Here is a 27664-nt window from a genome sequence, read left to right on the forward strand (position 1 = left end):
CCCCCTTTCTCTCCCTTCACCACCCTTCCATACCACCCTGACCCCCTTTTTCACCCTTCACCACCCTTCCATATCACCCTGATGCCTTTTCTCTCCCTCCACCACCCTGACCCCTTCTTACCCTCCACCACCCTTCCATACCATCCTGATCCCTTCTCACCCTTCACTATCTTTCAATACCACCCTGACCCCCTTTCTCACCTTTCACCACCCTTCCATACCATCCTGACCCCCTTTCTCTCTCTTCATCACCCTTCCTGACCCTCTTTTTCTCCTTTCACCACCCTGCTATGCTCCTTTCTCTCTCCATCCAAATCAGCAAGGCCCTGCGATGACTGCTTCTGCTGCCTCTGCTCCGGAAGAGGTAAGTGACATCGGAGGGGGTTGGGCCGGCAGACGCAGGGAATTGTGGCAAGGTCCCGCAATGACTGCGGCTGCCGGTCCACCTTCCTCCCAAACGTCACTTATCTCTTCTGGAGTAGAGGCGGCAGACGCAGTCATCACGGGACCTTCCTGCACTTCAGCGTGGCTCCCGCCTCTGCTCCAGAATAAGTACGGCAGCCACGCTGAGGTGCCATTTAGAGCAGCGCGGGAGGTTCCGGACCCGGCCTGCTGTGCATCCCCTTGGAGCGTGCACCCGGGGTGGACCGCCCCCCCCCCCCCCCTTGGTATGCCATTGGGCACCACTAGCAATAAAAAGCTCAAACATTTGTTTGAAAATGTGAGATGAAGGGTGGGCAAGCTCCTCTTGTTATGAGGCAGAGAAATTACAGAATAGCCAGGGAAAATAAAGCATGAAACACAAAATGAAGAGCAGTTGGTGAGTGTGGATGGGGATCACCCTCCTCACCTTATATTCTTTGATCTCCTCCATCAGGATCTCATCACAGTTAGGGACCATATCTGGCTTCTTAGTTGTCTCCAGCTTCCTGCGTAGGCGTGAAATGTCTTCCTGTGGAGACAAAAGGAAGATGATGAACCTCTCTCTGATCAGAAGTGCTCACAATACATAAATAGCAATATGTAGAGTACCTTCTGAGGTATACTTTTCTGTTCACATTTGTGGACCCACCCAAGAACACACTATATTTAGGGCTGCACTTTGATTAAAATTAAACTACAGACACAAAGTCAACTGTTAGATGCTGTGGCCTGAAAATGTTTTTTTTATACTTTGGAAGTTGCATTCTATTAGATCATATTTTGACAACTTTTCTTTTCAACTATTGGTTCAATCATTAGTGTTATCTACAAGGGTCATTTCATAAATAATGCACAGGTTGACAACATTGGGGAATGGATGATGCAATTGCAGTAAACCTTTTTTCCCATTAACTTCAGAGCTTGAAGCAGCAGGACTTGTGCTTAGGAGCTCTGTAGTGTATATAGTGTGGCTGTGACAAGTGTGGGAAATGGAGGCTGCAGGTGTCTCAGGTACTGTGTCTGTTGACGATCAGAGACGCCTGGACAATGCAACCGTGCTGAAACAAAGATTCGATGTTAAAGGCCAGGCATTCTTGAATCACGGGTCAGAGACTTTGAGCTGGAGCTGAAATCACAGTCCAACGAGTGGAGAGCTCCATCTTCCCCACAACAAAAATTTTTTTTTGACAAACTCAATCAAAGGTCAAACAAATTATGATTTTTGCTTATGATCATGAAGGAATCATCATCATCACAGACATGTGGAAGAAGTGTCAGAGCAGTATATTATCATGATTTTTTGCAAAAAATGCGCAGAAAAATGCCACTCATTCTTCACAACGCTCGCCCGCACATAGGGAATGTTGTCATTGAAAACTACGCAAATACGGCTGGGAAGTGTTACCTCATGCTCCCTACAGTCCATTAATGAGTCCACCAGACTTCGACCTTTTTCCAAAGTTGAAACAACCTATATGTGAACATCGTTTTGCATTTCTGGAAAAGCTTTCTTCTGCCGTTACGCAAGCCATTCAGCAACTGAACAAAAACGTGTCTTGGATGGAATAATGAAGCTTCCTGGACATTGGGACTCGATCGTTGCAAAGCAGGGAGACTATATTGAAGGATTGTAAAGAAATACTTGGAAAAAAAAAAAAACAAACATGTAAATTAAAAAAAAAAAATAGTGTGCACTATTTATGAAATGACCCTCGTATATTGGACTACTGCAATATTTTTTTTTTTCAGGATTCCACAAACACTTTTGCAGACTTGGTTTAATTCAGAATACCGCAGTATGTCTGATATACAGGTTGAGTAAATTGGCCCACATTAGGCCATATCTTTACCAATTGCATTGGCTTCCATTGAAGGCAAGAATCTTTTTAAAATGTGGTTACTTTTGTTATGGCCTGGCTCCAAGTTATTTAGTAAAACATTTTTCATTTAGTACGTGTTGCGTGCCTCAATGTTTTGTGTTTCTATCAGTTAGAGAAAGAAAAAGAAGGGGATATTTGGTAAAAGGAAAAAGTAATAAAAAAGGAGCATTGTGTCAAAGTTGCTATCACCAAACAAGGTGCCAATTTCTATTTTTTACAGAAGGCACTAGTTAGCCTAGATTCAGTGCTAACTCAGCTTCCTAAGCCAACCGCTTACTCTTTAGCAGATGAACTGGCTGGCACACAGTAGGCTAATATGAATGCATGGCATGACAAGCCTTTGGATTCACTAATTTCCTGCTCAACATATGATCTCTGGGTGTTTCAACCTGAAGGTAGGAGAACTGTAGAATGGGAGAGTGAAGGGTATTAAGCACCCTACCCCAACACAAAGGTCAAACTGGATATTGGGGGGAAAAAAAAGTGTATATGTGTACAAGCATAAAAATAGTTTAAAAGAAAAGAACTCCACATATATGCGACAACATTCAAATTAAAAGAGAAAGTATATTCATTTTGTTTTGGGGCGACCTAACTTGTGCAACCGAAGAATAATATGATCTTTTTGAGGAATTTCCTCACAAAAAGCTTCTTGAAAAAAAAAGATTTAAAAAGCATTCTGAATACTTTAAAGCTCGACTCCAATAGCAAGTAACTGGGAAGCTGGTTCCACGATGAAGGGGCTAGAAAGAAAAAGGCTTTAGCTCTTGTAGTCTCCCATTTTGCTCTCTTGACTGGTGGTATAACTAATCTATTATCTTGTAGCGATCTGAGAGTACGAGAGGGGTGTACAGAATTGTCGAAGTATTCAAATAACTAGGTAGCATAACATAGCATAAAAACTAAGTTCTATGCGGTTCACAAAAGATTGTAAATACAAACGATGAAAATGGGAAATGAAACATGCCTAATTTCCAAAAGATTCTATGAAAAGATACATTTTTAAAGCACGTCGAAGTTGTTGATAAGAGTCAACTGACATAATTAGGTACAATCAACTTCACCTAAGTGAATGCTTTGATTATCCGCACATGACCACCATGGTCCCTTTTTTTTATCATTAAAGTCAATGGACATAAACTCCGGATAATTGCACTTCTGATAAGCACACAATCCGCTTATGCGCACAGATATTATAGGTCCAACTGCCATTTGTTCACGTCATGTTCACTCTGGTTAAATGCAATCACATGTTCTGACATGGATGAGCCAGCCTAGGCCTAGCCAGGTGTTCGAACTTTTGGAACACCAATACTGCACCATGGTGTCGCATGGATAAAGATCATTGTCTTTGGCTGAACGTGTCGGTGTGTTAAAGAGACTTGACTAGAGAGTCAGGTCTCTATTGCAAAACATTACAGTGTTCATCCTAGCCAAATTTCTCGGATTTACAAAAAAAAAAAAGCAAGCAATATTGAAAGACTGGCAAAACAACAGCAATCCTACTAGAAAATGGAAAAGAATTGGGAAGGCTGGAGATGTTGAACAGGCATTGCTGTGATGGTTTGTGGAAGCTAGAAGTCAACAACTACCAATCAGTGAACCTCTACTGATGGAGAAAGCAGCACAGTTATCTGAAGAGCTGGGCATAGAAGACTTCAAAGCGACAAATGGATGGTTAGATAGGTGGAAAGTTCGTAATGGCATAAAATTTAAGAAGCAGCTTGGTTAAAAACAAGATGCAGATTAATTTGGTGCTGAAAGATGAGGAGACTGTTTCCCAGAAAGAGTATAGGCTGACAAAAAGGCCTTATGGGATTCATCTGGAAATTGTGGACTTGGAAACGGGAGCAACCTGCCAAAGATCCAGAATGGGCCTCCAATCTTCTGAGCCTTTCTTTGGCACAATAAAGTATATAGAGCCCAAGTGTTTGGGTGGCACTGGCTCTATAGCTTGAATATCCAGCAAGTGCTGAATGATGGCTTAAACCTTGAGCGCTTTGTCCGGAGCGACCTGTAGGAGAGTCCAAGAACCAATCTGTCAGAGGCTGGGCAAATTCCAGCTTATACCCCAACTGAATAATGTCTAAGACCCACTGGTTGGATGTAGTGTGCATCCAGATAGGAAGAAACACTGAGAGCCGGCCCCCTATCTGAAAAGGGGCATCCATCGGTCTGGCATCATTGTGCTTTCTGGCACAGGGAGTAGAAAACTAAGGGTGGAAAGACTGGGAATGCGACTCGCGAGAACTGATGACAGGCATTCAGGGAGTGGCGTGGGAGCAGGCAGGAGAGCGAAAAGCTCGCACCTGCCTTGTCTGCCGCAACAGATGGAAGCAGCCGTGTAGTGAGGGAGGTGTCGATACAGCACTGGACCGCCAGACTTTAAAAAAAAGTACCGGGGGGGGGGGAGGGGGGGCGGGGGGGTATATATTCACTCCATAAGATGCACTTACATTTCCACCCACTTTTTTGGGGGAAAAAAGTGCATCTTATGGAGCGAAAAATATGATACTTCCCATGATCAACAGCCGATTCATTTCTTGTCTAGTTTCATCTAGAGAAAACAGTATGTAATGATGTATTTCTTACAAAGGCAAGTCACAAAATAAAAGTGAGAGGAAGGAGAAAAGACAAAGGTGACAGGGAATGAGAAGGCTGAAGCAAAGAAGAGGTTAGGTGGAATAAACCTTATACCTGTGCACGCTTGTAGTTGAAAGTGTCCTTCTCCTTTGATACGCTGTTCTCAACAATCTCTTCTCGAATGTCATGCAACTTCTTCTGTGCCAGTTCCAGCTGCACTTTCAGCTCATCCGCCTGCTGCGCTGCTTCTAATGCCTACGATCAATGAAGAGAAAAGTAAAAGTAACAGCTGAATCAGTTTATCACAAATACAAAACACCGATTTGTATGATTTGGCATATTCTCCTTTATAATCCCTTAATGATTAAGAGCAGTGTGCTGCAAGACAGGGAAGCCAGGATTCAAATCCCACCATTTCTTATGATCTTGGGCAAGCCACTCACCTCTCCATTGTCTCAGGCACAAACTTAGACTGCAAGCGTTTTGGGCACATGAAAATACCTTCTGTACCAGAATTAATGTAACTCACCTTGATCTAGTGAAGGTTCTCGAAATAAAGATAATGTATCTTAAATAGAAAACTACGTATAGTCCAAAAGTTATTCATCACGAAATAAGGATTTGTTTTTAATTATGTTTTATGCTTTATATTTATGCAACGGTTAATTATTTTTGGTAAATGAATTCCATTAATTCATTCATAATGTCAAGACCAAGATTTAAAATCAAGTCTTTCTGACCAGCGATTTAAATCAATTTGATTTAAATAAAATCTACCCTATCTAGTACTACATAGACCCATCAGGTAGAAATTGAGTCCACATTGCCAATCATTCTACTTTACAGACCCATCCTCTTGGAATTCTCTTCCTCTCTCTATCCACAGTATTCCCTCTCAAGGAATTCAAAGTTTCTCTCAAGACGTGGCTATTCACCCAAGCCTTCTTGTCGAAGTATCGATGATCTTTATCTAAATATCGACGCTCTCAGTCTAAGCGTTTCACCTCGAAGCATAGGTTGGTTAGTTCATCAACGTACTGACAATCTCCATCTTCATCAGGTCAGTACCGTCATTGTAGAGACTCTCCAAACCTTCCAGATAACAGTGGCTCAGAGTGGGAGGCCAATATATCAGCGTCTGAGTCTTATGGAATACCTTCAGAACCATCTCCACCACCACCTAGGAGAAGATCACCTCCTGAAGGACTCGCTTTCCCCAAATACATCAGTCTATTGGTAAAGAGCTTTCTGTAAAATTAGAAGCAGACATTGAACCCAGAGCTGAATTACTGGAGGCATTAGAGCTTCCCAAGGAGTTTCAGAAATTGCCAATTCACAATCTTTTGAAGGAGTCTCTTCTAAAAAATTGGGAGACTCCACTGTCAGTGACTGTTGCTCCTAGGAAGCTAGACTTCCTATATAGGATTATTTCATGTCCAGGGTTTGATAAATCACAATTTCAATATCAGTCATTGCAGGTAGAATAACATCTTTAAGAAGTCGTCTAGCTCCAGAGTCTTTGCCACAGCTCCTCCAGGTTGTGAAGGCAGAACTATGGACAAGTTTGGTCATTGGTTATATCAAAATTCAATGCTATCCAACAGAATATTGAATTACAATTTTTTCATGTCCTTTTATTTTTTCAATTTTCTATACTGTTCTTCCAGGGGAGCTCAGAATTGTTTACATGAATTTATTCAGGTACTCAAGCATTCTTCCCTGTCTATCTCAGCAGGCTCACAATCTATCTAATGTATCTGGAGCAATGGGGGGATTAAGTGACTTGCCCAGGTTCACAAGGAGCAGCGTGGGTTTGAGCAGTACATTCCACCAGCTTATCTTTCTGAATTCAAACACATTACTCATGCCCTGTTGCAAACCAGGAAGTACATGGCTCACATTGCTTTTGATACATTTGAACTGACATCCAGAGCTTCTGCTATGGCCATAGTTATAAGGCGGCTGACTTGGTTAAGAGTCTCCTATATGGACATCAATCTTCAAGACCGCTTGGCCAACATTCCATGTACAGGAGAAGAGCTTTTTGGAGAGAAGGTAGAGTCTGCCACACAAAAGCTTACTCAGCATGAGCAGAGTCAGAATGCTCTTAACAAAACCAGGAAGTCTCAATCTACTAAGCCTGCTCAGAAATCATTTATTTATTTATTTATTTATTTATTCAATTTTTTAGCCCGTCCTCCCAAAAGAGCCCAGAATGGGTTACAATGAATATATTGGTGCATTAAAATTATAAGTAAGATAGGTACTTAGAAATTCCCTTACTGTCCCGAAGGCTCACAATCTAACTAAAGTACCAGGAAAAATGACAATTAGAAGAGTAATAAAGAAAGAAAATAGAGATAGAGGAGAAAAATAAGAAAATAAACATACTAATAAGATTACAATGATCTAAAGGAATTTGAAAGGTTAAAAAAAGGGGAGATAAGAATAGATGCAGAGGGAGAACCGTTAAAGCAATAGAATTCTGGGGAAATTTAAATGAAATTTGAATGATAAAATAAAACAAAATAAGTGGTAAAACAATAAGTGAGATTAAAAAATATATCATAAACTAAAAAGAAGTGAAAATAAAATCAAAACAGTCAAAACTGAAGTCCAGCTTGAACGGGCCCCCGAGCCAACCGTTGGTCCGATGGCCGGACTGCAGCCCTCCTCCGTCAGCTTCGGCCAAACCACCACCTCAGAAGAGACAGAGGCAGCAAAAATTCCAGAAGCAACAACCATCCACGACTCAAAAACCAGCTCAGTTTTTTTTTTACCTGCTTCTAGAGAGCATAGATCACAACTCCTGAACATCCCTGCTTTTACAGCCTCTTCCTCTTCACATCAGAGTTGTCTTCAATCTTTTTATCCACGAAGGACTCTCATAACGAACGATATGTGTTTCAGTGGTAGCCATGGAAGCGCCGTCTCCCTTTTGAGGACCCGCTAAGAGAACAAAAAGATTATCTGACTTCCGGAGCGAAGGACCCAACAGACATCCAACTTGCACAACTGCCTCTGTTCCGAAGAGACCTCCCGGCTACCAAAGACCGGGAAAACCACGGACTGGTTGCAATGAAAAGACGAGACCACCTTCAGCAAAAAGGAAGGAAAAGGCCATAGCATCACCCGCTCCCTAGACAACTCCAGGAAAACTTGCAGCTCAGAAATGCGTCTCGCAGAAGTAATAGCCACCAGGAAAACCACCTTGAGAGTAAGGTCCTTCAATGAGCAGGAACCCAGGCCTCAAAGTGAGGGCGCACTAGCATGGACAGGACCAGATTGAGATTCCAGGCCGGAACCGAAGGCCGCACTGGATGCCGAAGCAATTTAGCCGCCCTCAAAAAGCGAACCACTTCCGGAAAAAATGTTAAAACACTTACACTGCAGCTAACCGCAAAAATCAGATAAATCTGCAAGCTGAACCCAGAGAGAAGACCAGACCAGGCCCCTATCCAGGCCATCCTGCAAGAACTCCAAGATGTGAGGCAAAGAGGAAACCACTCCATGCGCAGCACACTACTCTTCAAAAATAAGTCTGAGAAGTAGAAAGCCTCCGGGACCCCAAGAGAGTGGAGATCACTTTATCTGAATAACCTTTCTTACCCTAGGCGTTCGCTCTCAAGAGTCAAGCCTTAAGACAAAAGGGACCTGGATCAAACATTGGAATGGGGCACTGAGTCAGAAGGATGGGCGAGAGGGGCAGCAAAAGAGGATCTCCCACGAGATGACGAACCAGATCCGTGTACCATGGGCGCCTGGGTCAGTCCGGAACCCCATGATCACACAGCCGAGGTGCTGAGCAATGTGAAGAAGAACTCTGTCCATCACTGGCCACAGAAGAAACACATACAGGAGGCCTGCCACCAGCCAAGGCTCTACCAGAGCATCCAGCCCCTCAGCCTGAACATCCCTGCACCGACTGAAGAACGGAGCACTTTGGAATTGACATTCGTGACAATCAACTCAATGGCTGCGGGGCCGAGACACCACTCTCCAGGATCTAGCACGTGACCACTGAAGAAGTCCGCCTGGACATTCTCTACTCCTGCTATGTGGGAAACAGATGTCCAGAAGATGTCTCTCTGCCCACAGCAAAGCAGACTCCTGCACTACCAGATGACTCCTGGTTCCCCCTGATGATTGACATAGGCCACTGCCATGGCATTGTCTGAGAGAACCCAAACAGACTTGCCCATCAACGTTTAGAACGCTAGTAATGCCAGTCGGATGGCTCTGGTCTCCAGAACATTGCTTGATCAACCCTGCCACTTCCCCTGCGTGACACTGCTGTTCAGATTCAGAATAAACCTCAGGAAAATCCAGCACTCCCCCTCCTGGCTAATTTGTCTCACAACCACAGCAGCACTGAGAACGAATTTCTCCCAGGGAGGGGGGGAGGGGTGAAAAGTAGGAAACCAGGAAGTGACTCAGGGGTACTTAAAAGGCCGAGCCAGACCCAGGAGGAGAGGGGTGTGTACTAGAGGGAACCTAGGAGCTGGAGAAGCTGGTCGAAGGGCCTGGCACTGACAGAGTTTGTAGGAGGTAAGACTCTACTGTTTTTAAAAAAACCTGCCTTTGTTCTGGTACCTACTAAGACCTAGGACATAATGCTGTCTAACTGTTCCCTGCACATGGAATAAAGACTATTTGGGGCATGGCACACCCTATGGAGAATGGGACTTGTGTTTGTGAAAAGATTGGAGAAAAGCCTGTTTTCTTTGAAGAACACAAACTTATAGGAACCTGTGAAGGAACAGGCTTTGCACTACTGTTGAATAAAAAAGTTTTTCCTTGAATGTCCAGAGAGTGGTCTGTCTGTCCGGCTATGCAACCGTTCTGAACAAGTTACCCCACTCTATCACATGCCTCCTCCGGAGACCAGCTGCCCTGAGCCAAGCGACCGAAACACTGAGCTCCCCAAACGAGGAGACTGGCATCTGAGAGAAGCACTGTCTTCTGAGGCTGATCCAGACTCACTTCCTGCACCAGATTGGAAGACTGTAGCCACCAACGGAGATTGCGATGAACTAAACCCCGTGCACCTGGGGTGACCACTGCTGAAGTAGAGCATACTGAAGCAGGCCCAAGGAAGCTGCCATCGACCCCCAAGACCTGGAGAATAACCTTTGCCCAAGGACATTGGGAAGCCATCGGCAGGTGAATCTGCAACTGCAATTTGACCACATGGGCCTCCGGCAGGAAGACCTTCCCCAAGTCAGTGTTGAAAAGAACCCCAAGGTACTCCAAGCACTGAGACGGAGCCAACCAGCTCTTGAACAGGTTGACTACCCATCCCAGTGACTGCAGAAACTCCACAACCCGAGCCGTAACTCAGGAACTCTCCTGAAAAGACTCTGCTCAGATCAACCAGTTGTCCAGATAAGGGTGAACCAGAATGCTCTCCTTGTGCAAGGCTGCCGCCACGACCACAATAATCTTGGTGAACGTCCGTGGAGCTGTGGCCAGACCAAAAAGAAGCGCACAAAATGATAGTGCCGTCCCAAGATCGCAAAGTGAAGGAACCGCTGATAGAAGGTCTGAAGCAGAACATGCAAGTAGGCCTTCGTCAGATTGTGAGAGGTCAGAAATTCCCCGGGCTGAACCGCCAGAATGACAGATCTCAGGGTCTCCAAACGAAAAGACGGAACTTGCAGAGCCCTGTCAGATACAAGATGGGCTGAAAAGTCCCCTCTTTCTTGGGCATCACCAAGTAAATCGAATACTGCTTTGAGATCTAGCAATCTTTGAAACGTCTGGCAAAAGGCCTACTTCTTCCATGCCACCTGACAAGGAGAAGCGAAAAAGTGATCTGGCAAAGAGCGAGAAAACTCCAGAGTATAACTGTCCTGAATCACCTCCAGGATCCACTGATCCACTGTGATCTTGGCCCACCCCTGGTAAAAGTCTCGCAACCGGAGTCTGTCATAGTGGAAAACACCCTTCAGGGATTCAAGACAAAGTTAGACAAGTTCCTGCTGAACCAGAACATACTCAGGTAGGGCTAGTCTCAGTTAGGGCGCTGGTCTTTGACCAGAGGGCCGCCATGTGAGCAGACTGCTGGGCACAATGGACCACTGGTCTGACCCAGCAGCGGCAATTCTTATGTTCTTAAGTTAACCGAGCGCCCACGGCGACCAAGGGAGGCACCGGCAAGGAGTCATGGTGCGGGAAGGGCGGCGGGGGAACAAACAGAGGAATCACATCCCCCCGATGGGTCCCCTGAAAAGATTGCATGTGCTGAAAGAAACGGCCCTAGGGAGACCCAGAGGCAGGAAAAGAAGCAGCCTCTCGACCAGGGCGATATCTGCAGAAATCATGCAAACGCCCCCAAGCAATGCCATTCCGCACAGGCTGGCGGACACGGTCTTCAGGAGGACGGGGGACCTTAAGAGTCTGTTAAGGTCTGAACCAACTTGTCCAAATCCTCACCAAACAAAAAAGACACCCAAAAAGGAAATTTTGTCAGCTTAGCCTTAGATGCCGCATCCAGAGCCACAAGGTTCGATGAGCGGCCACCCCCAAGAGCCATGGACTTGCCGAAACCCACACAGGTCATACAAGGCATCAGAAAGATATAAAGCACCCATTTCAATTTTGGCTACTTCATGTTCCACCAAGGACCAGTCATCAGACTCACGGTCAAGGACACAATCGGCACACCGAAAACAAGCCCAAGCAACCAGACCACCACACATCGCCACCTGGACCGCAAGGGCAGTGACATCAAAATTCTGCTTAAGGAGGGACTCTCTTATGCTCAAGGCTCAGCCACCCTCAATGGGCAACGTATGCCACTTCGCGATGGCCGAAACCACCACATCCACCACCAGCGACTTCAAGGTATCCCTATCTCCCTCTGGGATGGGATACAGGCGATCCATAGAGTGCGCAAAATGAAAAGGCACCTCTGGCGCTTTCCACTGCACAAGCACAATATCCTGATGCATAGGAAAAGAACGGGATGCTGAGCAGATCCCCCAAAGCAAAGGGTCCATCACATGCGGGGACTCCTTCGTGTCTTCCTCGAAATGCAAAAACAAAGAGACCTGAACAATATGCTCCTGGAGCTCTTCACTGATGCATCCTCCCCAGCTGACGGAACTGAAAAACCGTCGCCAGCGACATCCGTTCCCCAGAGAGGATCCTGGAGGTCTCCCAAAGGGTCCAGGTCCTCATCATGAGAAAACTGCTCCCCATAGAAAAAAATCATCGTCCCAAGAGACCCTCGGATGCTTAGACGAGAGGAGGAGACAGGGACGAAACCAGTGCTGAGGGGGGTTGAACTGGAGTGGATGCAGAGGGAACTCCCCCACTCCCGAGATCTCCGGGGCAGAGCAGGACCCCCGGACGCTTGAAGATAAGCCTTGCACAAGGCAAAAACAAAATCAGAGGAAAAATACCCTGGCAGTCCAAAGGGACTCACTGCCAAAGCAGAGGACCCGGAAACAAAAAGTCTCCCCTGACCCAGGAACGGGAAGAAGGGTAGAGGCAGCTGAACCAAAAGACTAGCCTCAAATTAATAATTATAGGTGTGAGTGGAAAACCCTCAGTCTCACAGCTTGCTATGGGAACAAGTCCCTAGAGCACCAGCTGCCACAATCAAAACCCAAAGAGGGTATTACTTGTGAAACATCCCTGGGTTTCCCACCTAAATTTACTAATGCACAAACGTGCTAAAAGTGAAGTGAAATAATAAATGAAAAAATCACTAAGCAGTGAATTGGTTCAGCTATCTCTATCCCCCTTCCGGGGTCGAGGAGCGTCCAGACTCATCCGGGCTGGCTCAGACACAAACTTAACTTCTCCGATGGTCCGGAGGGCAAAAAGACCAGCAACAAGTAAACCCGTCCAACGGGGCTCCGTTTCGAGGGGGAACCACCCCTCTTCCTCAGGAACTAGATATATAATCCAATTGTGGTCTCAAATGCTAGCCGAAGAGTAGAGTCCGGAATGAAAACGGCAGCAAGGGAAACCTTATTTTCCTGACCATCAGCGGCTGGGGGAATCTTTTTGTGGCATTCGAGAAGGGAATCCCTGGACACCGGCACCTGAAGCTGATGAGGATTCCCCTTTGCGGCGACCAGTACACTGCAAGCACAGGTCGGCCGCATTGACCTCGCGTCTGGAGCACAATTAGCACTTTTTCACTCTAAACGTGCTCATTGTGCAATATGTGACCTAGCTAAGGGAAAAGTGCCAGTTAGCAATAAAAAGCAATAACAATGAACTAAAAGCTCCTTTAAGACCGGCACTGCCTCAGGATTTTTTTTTTTCCTGTCAGAACAGACTCCACTGGCTCTCTAAGCTATATGCCTTGCCAGTATCGGTGGCAAGGCTTACAACTGAGGCACTTCGAGAAAAATTTTGGGGAGGTGGAGGAAATGGGGGAAGGGAAAATTCATGACCCGTTGAGTGTTTCACCCCCGAGGTCAGATGGATCCCCAAAAGGGTCCCCTTAATCTCAAACAGGGACAAGAAGGTCACTAAACAACTTCCAACAAGCCTACACTAACCATTTTCAGGGAAGGCTGGCACAGCTTACCACACCTGCTGAAACTGAGAACAGACTGGTTAGACTAGAGGGAAACACAGCCATTATTATTACAGCTATAGTTTTGTCTCAGTCTCCACCTGCTAGTCATGGTGAGCTATTACCCATCAGTGAACTGAACCGGTCTGGAGAGATACTAAAGACCTGTCAGCTGCAGACCGAAGTCTGTGTGATCTCAATGCAGGCAGAGCTGAATAATCGGTTCAAGCACAAGAAACCCTGAAAAAAGGGACCAATAAAACCACCAAATAAAATAATAAAAGGGAGAGAGCAGAACAAACACACTCCTGCTGGCACGCATGCAAAAGGGAAAAACTGTAGGTGGACCTAAGGAGCCCAGTGAAGTATAGCAGAAGCACAGAGAAAAAAGTCCAAAACAGATTCCTTCTGCAGATGGCAAATGGCCAAGAGGACACAACCCATCTCTATTTTGAAATTCTACAAGATCTGAGATTAGCAGATCTACTGAAAAACTTCAATTATCTTTTCCTACGCTGAAAGGCGTCATCTATACTGGAAAATTAGGGAAGTCTCTTCCTTTCAAAATTACTGAGTTCTGGAATAATTTTTCTGTCCAGTTGCTCTCTCCAATTATTCTGAAAACTTGGGTTTTTTCAAAACTGTGATCTTCGCCTCCCTCTATATTATCCCTATCCTTAGATGCGGTATATAAGCCTAAGGTTTCATTTAGTTTCTTTACTGGATTTCTGAATGTCTTTCTCAAAACATCCAAACTCAGACTTCGATGTCTTATTGAAAATGGCCCTCCACTTATTTTCTTATCCTTAGAAGGCTTACTATCTAAATCTGTACCTGAAGCAATGGAGAGTTAAGTTAAATGCCCAAGATTACAAGAGTCAATGGGATACGAACCTTCTCAGCCCGCTGCTCTAACCATTATGTTACGCCTCCCTTCTTGGATTTAACTCGTTTTCTCGATTTCTACCCATGGAGTTTTATGATCTACAGAATTCCCAGAGTCCCTGGTAAATCAGTGCAGAGATAATAAGAGCTTCTATGAAAGTTGACGTGGGCACAGTGTGATGATGGTGATCCCGTTCAAGGGAGAAGGGATCAGTGGTACTGAGCACTCACCTTACGCTTGTTCATTTCCAGGGCCTGTGTGCGTAGGGCCAGCTCCTTCTCGCCAGTGCTGATATTATTCTGCAGCAGATGCTCCTTCTCCTCCAATTTTCTCACCACCTGCAGCTGTGCGTCCACCTACAGAATCAGGAAAAGAGCAGAGAACAAAACATGAAAAAGGTATAAAATATGGGTTTTAAAAAAATCTTTTCCAAATGGTTACTACTACTACTGCCATGTTGTTGCCCAATTATCTTGAGCCTATGTTTACCTGGGTTTTGAGGGTCAGGACCTGCTCGGCCAACTCTTCCTTCTCTTCTTTCAGTAGTTTGTGGATCTGGTTGGATTTGATACGCTCAGACATCAGTTTGAAGTTGGCATCATCCTTCTCCCGCAGCTGTTGCATGAGTCGAATGTTCTGTTCCTGCATGTCCTCAAAGGCCTGGCCTGTGACATCCATCTCAGAAAGCAGTGCCTCCTCCTCCTGGGAGATCAAAGAGCATGAAAAAATGAGCAGATGTGATGTATTTGCTCAGACCTTTGGCTGAAGCAGGGAGGCTTGTGTGATGCCACCCCAGCCCTGGTGCCACCCAGTGGTCATGGAGACAGGACTGCTTGGGCTTATTTGCTGGGCCTCGCAAACTGTAGCCAACACTAAGACAACATAGTTTTATGTGAAAACAAAATTCTTACAACCAGCAATTCGCCTCTTAAGCCTTAAACCGTTTAGCTTCCTTTTCTCCATCCATTTTAACTGGCCCACTCATATCAACCTTAACTTCAATTCTACTGCTTCCAAACCTGCATTGTCTTGTCCAAATAGAGACAGATTTTTGCAGTAGCAATGCACAGTTTAAATACTTTTCTAAATACACTTTGCTTTTTTCAAATAGATATACTTTATATCAGGAGCAATGCCACACCAAAATAACTCCTGTGGAAGCATCTTTTCCCCAGAACAAACTGTGTAGCCCTTGGCCTTCCTTCTCTCACGCCTATAAAACATAGTTATTTACCTGCAACAGGTGTTGTCCGATGGCAGCAGGCAGATACTCTCACATGTGGGAGACATCATCCATGGAACATAGCATTGACATTCAAAAAGTGTACTGTCACTTTAAATCTTCAAGACTGCCAGTATTGCGGACATGCTGGTGCCATTCCATCCGATGTCAGCTCAGTTCAGTAAGAAAGCTAGCTAAGAAGTCAATCAGGGGAGGTGGGAGGGTTGTGAGAAAATCTGCCTGCTGTCCTCAGATAACACCTGCTACAGATAAGTAACTATGCTTTTATCTGATCTATGCCTAGATCTTTAGGAGGGGTATAAATTTTGTTTTCCAATTCTTTATTCGTTTTCAATTCATTCAACAAGTATACAATAGTATATCAAATATTCATACAAATCACTTGAAAATCTTATCTAATATTGCCTTAAGTACAGAAATACCCCCTCCCCCCTCCCATCCCACCCAGCAATAGTAATGAATTCAATAAACTCACACATATTATACCCCCCCATCCCACATTAATAATATTCTTTATGTAGAAAGGTGTCTAATCATGCGAATATGCAATCAATGGCCCCCAAATCTTTTTAAAATTAATATAATTTCCTTTCTGTAAAGCAATAATTCTTTCCATTTTATATATATGACATACGGAATTCCACCAAAATGTGTAATTGAGTCTTGTATAATCTTTCCAATTTCTGGTAATATGCTAAATGGCAACTCCTGTCATTATTAATAAAAGTTTATTATTATTTGCTGAAATTTGGCTCTTTGATCTCATCGATGTTCCAGGGGTATAAATTTTTAAATAAATAATAAATACAAGCAGGCTGAATATTCTCACATAAGGAACTCCCTAGCTGCCAGGATCATGCCTCTGAGAAGAGGACTATTGACAACTACCAATATGCGGCGGCAGCCAAAAAAGCAAATAGGATGCTAGGAATTATTAAAAAAAGGGATGGTTAACAAGACTAAGAATGTTATACTGCCCCTGTATCAGTCCATGGTGCGACCTCATCTGGGTTATTGCATTCAATTCTGGTCTCCTTATCTCAAGAAAGATATAGTGGTGCTAGAAAAGGTTCAAGGAAGAGCGACCAAGATGGTAAAGGGGATGGAACTCCTCTCGTATGAGGAAAGACAAATGGTTAGGGCTCTTCAGCTTGGAAAAGAGACGGCTGAGGGGAGATATGATTGAAGTCTACAAAATCCTGTGTGGAGTAGAATGGGTACAAGTGGATCGATTTTCCGCTCCGTCAAAAATTACAAAGACTAGGGGGCATCCGATGAAGTTACAGGGAAATACTTTTAAAACCAAGAGGAGGAAATAGTTACCAGAGGTTGTGGTAAGAGCGGATAGTGTAGCTGTTTTTAAGAAAGGTTTGGACAAGTTCCTGGAGGAAAAGTCCATAGTCTGTTATTGAGGAAGACATGGGGGGAAGCCACTGCTTGCCCTGTATCGGTAGCATGGAATATTGCTACACCTTGGGTTTTGGCCCGGTACAGTGACCTGGATTGGACACTGTGTGAATGGGCTACTGGGATTGATGGATCATAGGTCTGACCCAGCGGGGCTATTCTTATGTACTTAAAAACTGCAGGTGGTGCTAGAGCTCCCAGTGCAGTAGAAGAGAGTGACAGACAAAATTTGGAGTGGATTCCTTTTGCACATTACACATGGCCATTAGGAGATAACCCACATGTCTAGAATGACTCACCTATTGCATTTTAAAAGACATTAAAAAACAATTAAAATATCATTTTAAAAAATGTAGGCACTTTCATCACATCTATGGAGACACTTGATGACATCTAAAGCTACTTTAGCGTGGTTAACGATGGAAGTGGTGTTAGGTGTCATAAAACTCCTCCGTAGATGCGATTCACATGAAAGGTAGACGCAATGCTAGAAACAGCACCATTAGGCAGATGACGGCCCATTTATAAAATCTAGCCCTTAGTTTGCTTCCTAAAGTCTAAAGCAATTAAATAAGAGAATTACTCATGACAATTCTTTTCTGAAAGATTTCCTGGACACTAAGGACTAGATTTGGTAAATGGTGCCCAAATTCAGATGATGAACAAAAAAAAAAACCACACCGAGCACTACTCGGTGAACGAGCCTCAGACACACTGACTGAATATAGAATTACAAGTCAGGTCCTTTTAGCCAATAAGGCAACATGTCCTTAATCATCGGCTCCTCTTAGGTGGGAAATTCAGTGAAAAACTCAGACATAGTCCGAGAAAAACCTGAACCCCACCCGACTGTACAGTCACACAGCAGTGTGCCACAAAGTTAAACAAAAAAGGGTCTAAAACCAAAAAAAGGGAAGTGGGTCCTCCAGGTCTCGGCTTTGTTTTCTTTCTTTTCCATTGGCTGTAAGTACTCTCTGGGAAATCTACAAACATTGTGCTGGGTTTCCTTTGGGCTACAACTGAAGTTTGCTCCTGTAAGAGCTATAGCTTTTTCTGGACTTGCTGTTGAGAGACCGGAGTGTGTGCAACTGGAGCTGAGACAGTTCCTGAACCGACTCACTACTACGTACTTGGCTTTTTTGGTTTTATATGGCTAAAAGGACCTGACTTGTAATTCTATATTCAGTGTGTCTGAGGCTCGTTTTGATTAAGTTGTTGTGTACAGTGACAGTTCATAGAGTAGTGACTTTTTTGTCTAAAAGTAAAGAATTTGACCAAACTTTCTTTACAATTGGTGTTTAGACTCTGAGTTGGACGCCATTTATAGAAAAGCCCATAGCGCCAGGACCCAAGGATTTATACAACTGAAACCTAGTGTAGTGTAAATCCTCATTTTTAAATTCTAGGCACAGATCCCCTGAATTCTATAACAGTGAACGCCCCTGAACTACCCATGGCCCTTTTTCAGTTGCATGCTAAAAGTGCATCCTTCTAAAATACATGAGGGTGCAAATCCAAACTGTTGCCACAAACTGGCGTTAATTGGCTCATTACTCCAATTATACAGAATCCAGGGCTAAGGGCTTAATCTCAGAGATCTATAACCCATTTAACACAATCATCCCGATTCTTCCTTCACGTTTCAATTTCTTTGCCCCATTTCTCTACAGTCAACAGATGCATCCCTACAGGCAACAGATCCCTACAGGCATCCTCTACAGGCAACAGATGCATCCCTACGCTTTCAATGCAGCTACTTTGCTCATTCGAGTCTCTTTTTTCTTCCCCCACAGCCCCAACACGAAAATCTGAGGTGAAGAGGTTAGCCTGCCTGACCCAAGCTATTAACTGAACAAGTTCCCCCCAAGAGAGCTAGCTCTTTCACCTGCTTAGCCATGGCCAGTTTCTTCTGCAAGTATTCAATCTGCTCTTCCACCACACGGATCTTGCGCAGCGCATCTTCATCTGCCATTTTCTTGCTTTCCTTCTTCTCTTTTTCCTCTAATTCCTTTAGTCGCTGTCGCAGTTCTTCCAGCTGAAAGGATGAAAAGAGACAAGAGGAAGTGAAGTAAAAGAAATGCATAACCACCTTCAGACCCTAGCAACCAGGCTTTAACAGTAAGCAAGCAAAACTGGAAAGCAGCACAAAAAACCATACTGCTTCCGAACTGAACTCTACTGAGCAGGCTATGGGTACCTTCCCAACAGCTCAAGGTCTCACTAGCCCCACATCTCCAGCTCAGGGGAAAGCATACTGCTGTCAACTCAATCTCCGTCTCAAATAGGGGGAGACTTACTCTAACCCCAAAACCTCTAATTTAATAGGATGGCATCTGAGTACAACACGTTGTGCCACCAATATATTTATCCCTCACCTTTGTCTCTAGTAAAGTATGAATGTACCCTTAGTCCTAGGCCAGTGTAATGTGAAAGGATTAGATAATTTCCTGAAGGAAAAGGGGATAGAAGGGTATAGATAGAGGATTACTATACAGGTCCTTTATAGGGACAGAGAGGGAAAATGCTTGAGGCCTGATTGTAAAAACCGCTTAGATAACCTTGATAGGCGGTATATAAAATCCTAATAAAACTTGAAACTTGAAAACTTGATGGGCCAACGCGTGAGCGGACTGCTGGGCACGATGGACCTCTGGTCTGACCCAGCAGAGGCACTACTTATGTTCTTATGTTATGTTCTTACCCTAGGGAAAAGTAATGTGAATGTTCCTTATTCGTATCCCTCAAAACTTTGTGAATGTCTCATTGTAACCCGTTCTGGGCTCCTGGGGAGGACGGGCTACAAAAGTAAATCAATCAATCAATAAAAGACAGATCATAGGCAATGCAATAAGAAGCACGTCAACGCCACACACCATCACTACTAACATTTTATGCCACTTCATCAGATACATCTATTAATTTGCACAAAACATATGGCTGCACAATGCATTAAAATGAATACTAATGAGGCTATTGGAAGGCTATAGGTTTTTACCTTCAATAATCTGTTTTCTGTTAGTCCCAGTAGAATTCCATACTCTAGGTGTTCAATCCCTTCCTGCAATCGTAGAGTTGCAGAAATCCAAACACTTTTCTGAGCATGTGCTCAGTAGAAGAAAGAAGGTGTTGATGCCCCTGTACAGGTCATTGGTGAGGCCCCACTTGGAGTATTGTGTTCAGTTTTGGAGACCGCATCTGGCAAAGGACGTAAGAAGACTTGAAGCGGTCCAGAGAAGGGCAACAAAAATGATAGGAGGCTTGCGCCAGAAGATGTATGAGGAGAGACTGGAAGCCCTGAATATGTATACCCTAGAGGAAAGGAGGGACAGGGGAGATATGATTCAGACGTTCAAATACTTGAAGGGTATTAACGTAGAACAAAATCTTTTCCAGAGAAAGGAGAAGGGTAAAACCAGAGGACATAATTTGAGGTTGAGGGGTGGTAGATTCAAGAGCAATGTTAGGAAGTTCTACTTTACGGAGAGGGTGGTGGATGCCTGGAATGCGCTCCTGAGAAATGTGGTGGAGAGGAAAATGTTGACTGAGTTCAAGGAAGCGTGCGATAAACACAGAGGATCTAGAATCTGAAAATAATATTAAATATTGAACATAATATTAAATATTGAACTAAGGCCAGTACTGGGCAGACTTGCACGGTCTGTGTCTGTATATGGTCGTTTGAGGGAGGATGGGCTGGAGAGGGCTTCATTGGCTGGGAGGGTTTAGAGGTTTTAACGGAGATTTTGGCAGTTGGAACCCAAGCACAGTACCGGGTAGAGCTTTGGATTCTTGCCCAGAAATAGCTAAGAAGAAAAAATTTAAATTGAATCAGGTTGGGCAGACTGGATGGACCATTCGGGTCTTTATCTGCCGTCATCTACTATGTTATGTTACTATGTTACCTTAGAGCGAAAGTCCGGGACCCTTGCAGGTCAGTCACAAAACCAAGCAACCATACCGGAACAAATCCATCAACAAAAGAACCTCCCCGGGAACTTAAACAATTTATGTTATGGTCTGCTCTTCAAAATCTAATCTAATCTACTCTATGCCTAAATAGGTTCAAGGTGACATACAATTCAAGGTAAACCAAATAAACACTGTGGAGAGACGATGTTACTGAAATGGACTTTATTAAAAATAGTGTATTAAAAAGTCAGCATAAAAACTTTAAGGACCTAGCATACAGATACAAGCAAAGGGGCAGCAGACACAGAAGATAAGGAACAAGTAGGCCCAGGGGGGTCCACACCCACACACGAACAAAGGGAAGCGACAGGTAAGAAAGGCGCAGAAGAAAAACAACAGGGACAGAAGATAAGGAAGGGGCAGTCTCAGGAGGTAGCATACGCGCACACAAATAAAAAGGCAGCAACAGGCACAGCAGGACAAGAAAAGGGAGACTCAAGAGAGAACACACACAAATACACTAGCAAACAGAAAAGGCAGGCATAGAAGGAAAGCAAGAGGCAGACAACACACACGCACAAACAAAGGGAAGCGAAAGACAAAGAAAGTAAGGAAGAGCCAAGCACAGGAGTGAGCACACAAGCAAAGAGTACCAGGACTCCTAGAAGGCAGACAAGAATGGAAGCTGAAGGAACCCAGAGGATGAGTTTCCCAGTGTACTGCACGGACTGCTACATGTATGACTACCTCCCCTCGGGGAGGCAGTCGTATGTGTGCAGACGATGTCAGGAACTGGAGAGCTTGAACAGTGAAGTCAATCGTCTGAAACACAGGATCCAGGAGCTGGAGGGACTCTACGTCTTAGAAGACCCCTTCCAGACAGCTGAAGACCATATGCGAGAGAGGCACATCGAGGAGCAAGTCAGGGAGCTCAAGAAGTTCATCGAGGATGCCTACAGGAGAGTGGAAGAACAAGAACACGAGCTGCGCAGGAACAAGGAAGACACACAGAATAGAGGACAAGAACCATCTGACACCAAGGTAGAAGGTACCTATGGAGGAATCTCGTAGAAAGAAGAGGCAAGATTCTATCAGTGCCTAGAGGGAGAAGAAACGAAGCGCACCAAGGACACGGACCTGCGACCGCAGCGGAGGCTGAAAAGGGGGAAATCCGCAATCCTGGTGGGAGACTCAATCCTAAGGCAAGTACACAGTCACATAGCAGGAGGGAGAGAGGATCGGCTAGGGACCTGTCTCCCAGGAGCAAGAACAAAGGACATCGTCAACAAAATTGAAATAATCCTGGAGGGAGTAGAGACGGAAGAGACAGCAGTGATAGTCCATGTCGGGACGAACGATGTCACCAGGAAAGGCTACAGCAAGAATGCACTGACTGAACAGTTCAAGATCTTAGGAAGGAAACTGAAGATGAGAGAGGATAGCCTTCTCAGAGATCCTGCCAGTACCGAGGGCAGAACCAAAGAGGCAGACGGAACTACAATCAATAAATGCATGGATGAGGAGATGGTTTGAGAAAGAGGGATTTCTCTTTGTGAGGAACTGGAAAACATTCTGTGGCAACAACAAGCTCTTCAAGAAAGATGGACTACACCTGAGCACGGTGGGAACTAGACAACTAGCAAGTAACGTCAGAAGAGTAATAGAGCAAGCCTTAAACTAAGTAGAAGGGGAAAGCCGACAGTTGACCTGGTATCGGCGATTCAGAAGACAGTATCCCGAGAAGATACTGAGTGGGAAAAACGAAGGGAAGACACAAATGGCAAATAACAGGAGCTGAAAAAACAAGGAAGACAGTTGATGCGAGAGGAGGTCAGGAGGAACAGACTATAAGGGAAGTCAAAATGGAACTGGATGAAGGGAAGGAACAAGAGGAGGACAATAGGAACATACCACAAGGGGAAGACAAAAGAGACAAAAATCAGGAGTCGGCAGGTCAGGAAGGGGACAGAAAGAACAATGAAATGCAAGGAAAAATAGCAAGGAAGAGAAAATACCAGGACTTGAACTGCATGGACACTAATGCAAGGTGCCTAAAGAACAAAATGGGGAAATTAGAAGTCATGGCCAAAAATGAGAGCCTAGACATCATAGGGATCACGGAAACATGGTGGAACAAGGAAAATAAATGGGACATAGTTCTGCCAGGGTACAAGCTCTACCGATGAGACAGGACATATCATAAAGGACACCATTCACTTGACCAGAGTGGACACAGCAGCGACAAATGACCAAATGGAATCACTATGGGTTAAAATACCAGATAGAAATGGATCCGAGATAAAGATGGGGCTGTACTACTGTCCACCTGGGCAAACTGAAGCAAATGATACAGAAATGGAAGCCGAGTTGAGGCGGGAATGCAAGAACGCTAACACCACAGTTATGGGAGATTTCAACTATCCCAGGATAGACTGGAGTCTTGGAAATTCAAAATGTACAAATGAAACGGAGTTCCTGGAGGCTGTACGGGACTGCTTCATGGAACAACTTGTCAAGGAACCAACGAGAGGGTCAGCGATTCTGGATCTAATCCTCAACGGGCTGAAAGGACCCGCAAAGGGAGTGGAATTAGTGGGACCATTAGGAGCCAGTGACCACAACGTGATCCGGTTCAAAGTGGAAATAGGATTACCAAAGGGGAAGAGAACCAATGCAACAACGTTTAACTTCAAGAAAAAGAACTATGATGCCATGAGACAAATGGTGAGGAAGAAACTCAGAAACAGCACTAAGAAAGCACAGACTGTGGAGCAAGCCTGGTCCTTATTCAAAGACATGGTAAACGAAGTGCAAAACCTGTATATACCCAGATTTAGGAAAGGATGCAAAAAGAATCATATAAAAAACCTGGCATGGATAACCAATGAAGTAAAGAAAGTGACAGGAGACATGAAAAAATCATTTCGGAAGTGGAAGAAGGACAAAACTGATGAAAATTGGAAAGAGCACAAGAAGCAACAAAAAGAATGTCACCGAGTGGTCAGAAAAGCAAAGAAAGAATACAAAGAGAGACTAGCCAAGGAAGCAAGAAATTCTAAACCATTCTTCCGATATGTGAAAGGAAAGCAGCCGGCGAGGGAGGAAGTGGGACCTCTGGATGAGGGAGACAAGAAGGGAGTGGTGAAGAAGGAAAAAGAGGTGGCTGACAGACTAAACATGTTCTTCTCGTCGGTCTTTACAAGAGAAGACACATCCAATTTAAGTTTTAAGTTTAAGTTTTATTAGATATTTGATGAATCGCCTATTACAAAATTTCTAGGCGATGTACATTTTCAACATACAAGTATTCAAGAGGCTAAAATATAACAAATATTGACAAATTACACCTTACATTTCATCTAAAACATACATGAGGGGTAGGGAATAGCATAAAGTTACAATGTTGGGATAGAAAAAAAGGGAAAACAAAAGGCTAGGTTTAACTTTATCAAAACACAAGCTAAGGCTGTCTCTAAAGCAAATAGACACTTTAAAATTAAAGAGAATCTTTAAGTAAGTAGTTTAAAAAAAAAATAAAACAATAAGGTTTAGGCCAATATTAAAAAGTGTTTTTAGGTCAATCAGAAGTAAAAGCGTCTTTAAATAAATAATGTGCCGTAACCGGAAAAAATCTTCAAGGGAGATCAAGAGGGAAAATTATCATGCATGGAAGTAAGCCTCGAAGACGTACTCAAATACATAGATAGATGAAAAACTGACAAATCTCCAGGCCCAGACGGAATCCACCCGAGAATACTGAAAGAGCTCAGAGACGAAACAGCGGAGTTACTGCGGCAGATTTGTAATCTATCCTTGAGAACAGGGGTAATCCCAGAGGACTAGAGGATAGTAAATGTTACACCTATCTTCAAAAAAGGATCGAGAGGCGACCCAGGAAACTACAGACCGGTGAGCTTAACCTCAGTTCCGGGGAAGATGGCCGAATCATTGATCAAGGAAAGTATCAATGAGCATATAGAAAAAAATAATCTGATGAGAACAAGCCAGCATGGTTTCTGTAAAGAAAGATCATGCCAAATGAACCTACTGCATTTCTTTGAGGGGATAAGCGAACAACTGGACAAAGGTGACCCCATAGACATCGTATATCTGGATTTCCAAAAAGCCTTCGACAAGATACCTCACGAGCGCCTACTAAAGAAGCTGTGGAGCCACAGGGTGGAAGGGACATGCACAGAAGGATCAAAAATTGGCTGGTGGACAGGAAGCAGAGGGTAGGAGTAAAGGGACACTACTCTAACTGGAAAGGGGTCACGAGTGGTGTCCCACAGGGGTCAGTGCTGGGACCGCTGCTGTTCAATATATTCATTAATGACCTGGAATCTGATACTCTTAAGTGCAGGTCATGTCGCGTTTTACATATACAAACTTCTTCTTACTTCCCGATCTGAGATTCACACCCCCCTACAAAAATCATGGGAACTAGACCTAAACTGCAGACTTTCTGATCGAAAATGGGAAATTTTTGGTCTAAAACCATCCGAACCATCTCCTCAGCCAATTCAATGCAATCTATGTTCTTCCTTCATCACAAAGCTAATTGAACGCCCCAAAAACTACATATTTCAGGCCTTCTACCTTCCAACAACTGTTGGAATTGTAAGTCACTTCCAGGCACCTTATTGCATATGCTTATAGAATGTCCTTGTCTGCAAAACTTCTAGACAGATATTTGATCTATTATTCAGAAAATCTTCATCAATATACATTTCTCCCCCGCAATAATTATCTTTAAATCTGAGGTACCTTTGATCAATTTACCAACTTCTCAGCATGCTTTATTTAATACACTTATTATTGTCGCTCTACGACTTATATTATCTAATTGGAAATCGTTTGATTCCCTGAATGTCCATTTTTGTATAAATCCATCCTGTTACAGCACAAACGAGAGATATTGATCTCTGCTACTATGCCTCTAACCGCAAAAGTCCATTCTAAATGGACCAGTTTTACTGATTATCTGGACTCTCTTTAAAGCCTTATTACTAGCATTCTTAATATATCGTACCTACTCCCTCTTTCCTTCATTACTTCTCTTCTCCTCTTTTCCTCTCTTTGGTCTCCAGGGGTCTTTGCTTCCTTGTCTCACTCTCTCCTATCCCCTTTTCTTTTCATGATTCTATTATTCCTTTTTCTCTTTTCTCTCCCATCTTTCCTTCCCCTCCTTCATATATCTTTGATGCAATAAAGATTTTTTTAAAAAAAGAAATCTGCATGCAGCTCTACTGTGAGCATTTCTACATCGATCCCTCTGTTCCTACCAAACACCATGGAGTCAATGCTGAAGTGAACATGAGAAAGAAGGTAGACTTATGAAAAACTGTTTCCTACAACAAAGCACGCGACCAGTGATATATAATGTCAAAAGAGAAAGATAAAGCAATGATAGAAAAAATAAGAACATAATAGCCTTACTGGGTTAAGCCCAGTAGCCTGTTCTCACAGTGGCCAATCCAGGTCACTAGTACCTGGCCAAAATGTTTGGAAAGGGCTTAATTCTCTCAGAACAGGAGCATTCATTAGTTCATATGTACTCAGAATACAGCAGAAAGGAGAGAGAGAAAAAGAGGTTCTTTGCTTACTTCAGCTTTGGCTTTCTTCTCTGCAGCCATGAGCTGCACTTTGTCTCTCTGCTCCTTAGGAGCCGAACGGTACATGTCTAAAAGAAGCTTCATCTCCTTCTGGCTCTCCTGTGCCTTCCTGCAAACAAGGATAAACACAGATCCTTTAAAAACGCACTCTGCCAAACCTAACTAGTAATTATCAGAAAGAGACTGAAGGAAAAAAAGCAAAAAAGAACTACATCACCAGTTTTAATTAAAAAAATATATATATACTCTGTTTCCACGAAAATAAGACAGCATCTTATATTAATTTTGGGCCCAAAAAACATACTAGGTCTTATTTTCAGGGTAGGGCTTATTTTTTTCATGTATATGATTATCTCTCCCTTCCTTTCCTTCACCCCAATTCTTCTCTCCCCCACATGTGCAGCATCTTTCCTCCCCTCTCACCCATCCCCCTGTGCCTTCCCTCTGCAGCATCTTTCTATCCCTCCCTCCCTCCCTGTGCAGCAGAACCCTTGAGCACCCCCTTCCGCCGCCCCCACCACTCAGCTGAACCTCCGCTGACCCTCCATCCTTCCCTCCTATCTGAACCCCGCCAACCGTGAGCCCTACATACCTCCCCCTCCAGAGTAGCGTCGGGCTGGCAGCACTTTAAACAGGCCTGGCAGCTTTCTACACCGGGGAATTTTCTCTGCCATGTTACTGATTGGGGATATCCAAAAGTTTGGAAAGAAAGAGGTGCTGCTGTTGGGTGACTTCAATCTGCCGGATGCGGACTGGAATGTTCCGTCTGCGGAATCGGAAAGAAGTAGGGAGATAATGGATGCCTTTCAAGAGGCTCTCCTCAGAAAAATGGTGACGGAACCCACGAGGAAAAAAGCAATACTAGATCTGATCCTCACAAGTGGGGAGAGTATCTCTAATGTTCGAGTGGGTGGTGCCCACGGTTTGGTTTGATTTGATATAACAGCTAAAGTGGAGGGTGGCCACACAAAACTCAAAGTCCTAGATTTCAAATGAACGAACTTTAGTAAAATGGTAGTGTACCTGAAGAAAGAGCTGTTAGGATGGGAGGACATAAGGGAAGTGGAAAAACAGTGGTCTAAGCTGAAAGGAGCAATAAAAATGGCTACTGACCTTTATGTGAGGAAAATAAATAAAAACAAGAGAAAAAGGAAACCGGAATGGTTCTCTAAACTTGTTGTG

General features: G+C 44.0%; 1 protein-coding gene across 1 annotated transcript in view; it reads right to left on the minus strand.

Annotated features, from left to right (window-relative positions):
* RNF20 (ring finger protein 20) overlaps nucleotides 1-27664 on the minus strand; it is a 170989-nt gene that overhangs the window by 13542 nt on the left and 129783 nt on the right. The window contains exons 14-19 of the mRNA XM_033919511.1: nucleotides 26474-26591; nucleotides 18844-18993; nucleotides 14798-15010; nucleotides 14539-14664; nucleotides 5001-5141; nucleotides 851-952 (exon numbers count right to left, since the gene is read on the minus strand). Of these exons, the coding sequence (XP_033775402.1) occupies nucleotides 851-952; nucleotides 5001-5141; nucleotides 14539-14664; nucleotides 14798-15010; nucleotides 18844-18993; nucleotides 26474-26591 (850 nt within the window). The remainder of the gene's footprint in view (nucleotides 1-850; nucleotides 953-5000; nucleotides 5142-14538; nucleotides 14665-14797; nucleotides 15011-18843; nucleotides 18994-26473; nucleotides 26592-27664) is intronic.

Source organism: Geotrypetes seraphini, chromosome 14 (assembly GCF_902459505.1).
Source record: "Geotrypetes seraphini chromosome 14, aGeoSer1.1, whole genome shotgun sequence".
In the NCBI taxonomy this organism is placed as follows: domain Eukaryota; kingdom Metazoa; phylum Chordata; class Amphibia; order Gymnophiona; family Dermophiidae; genus Geotrypetes; species Geotrypetes seraphini.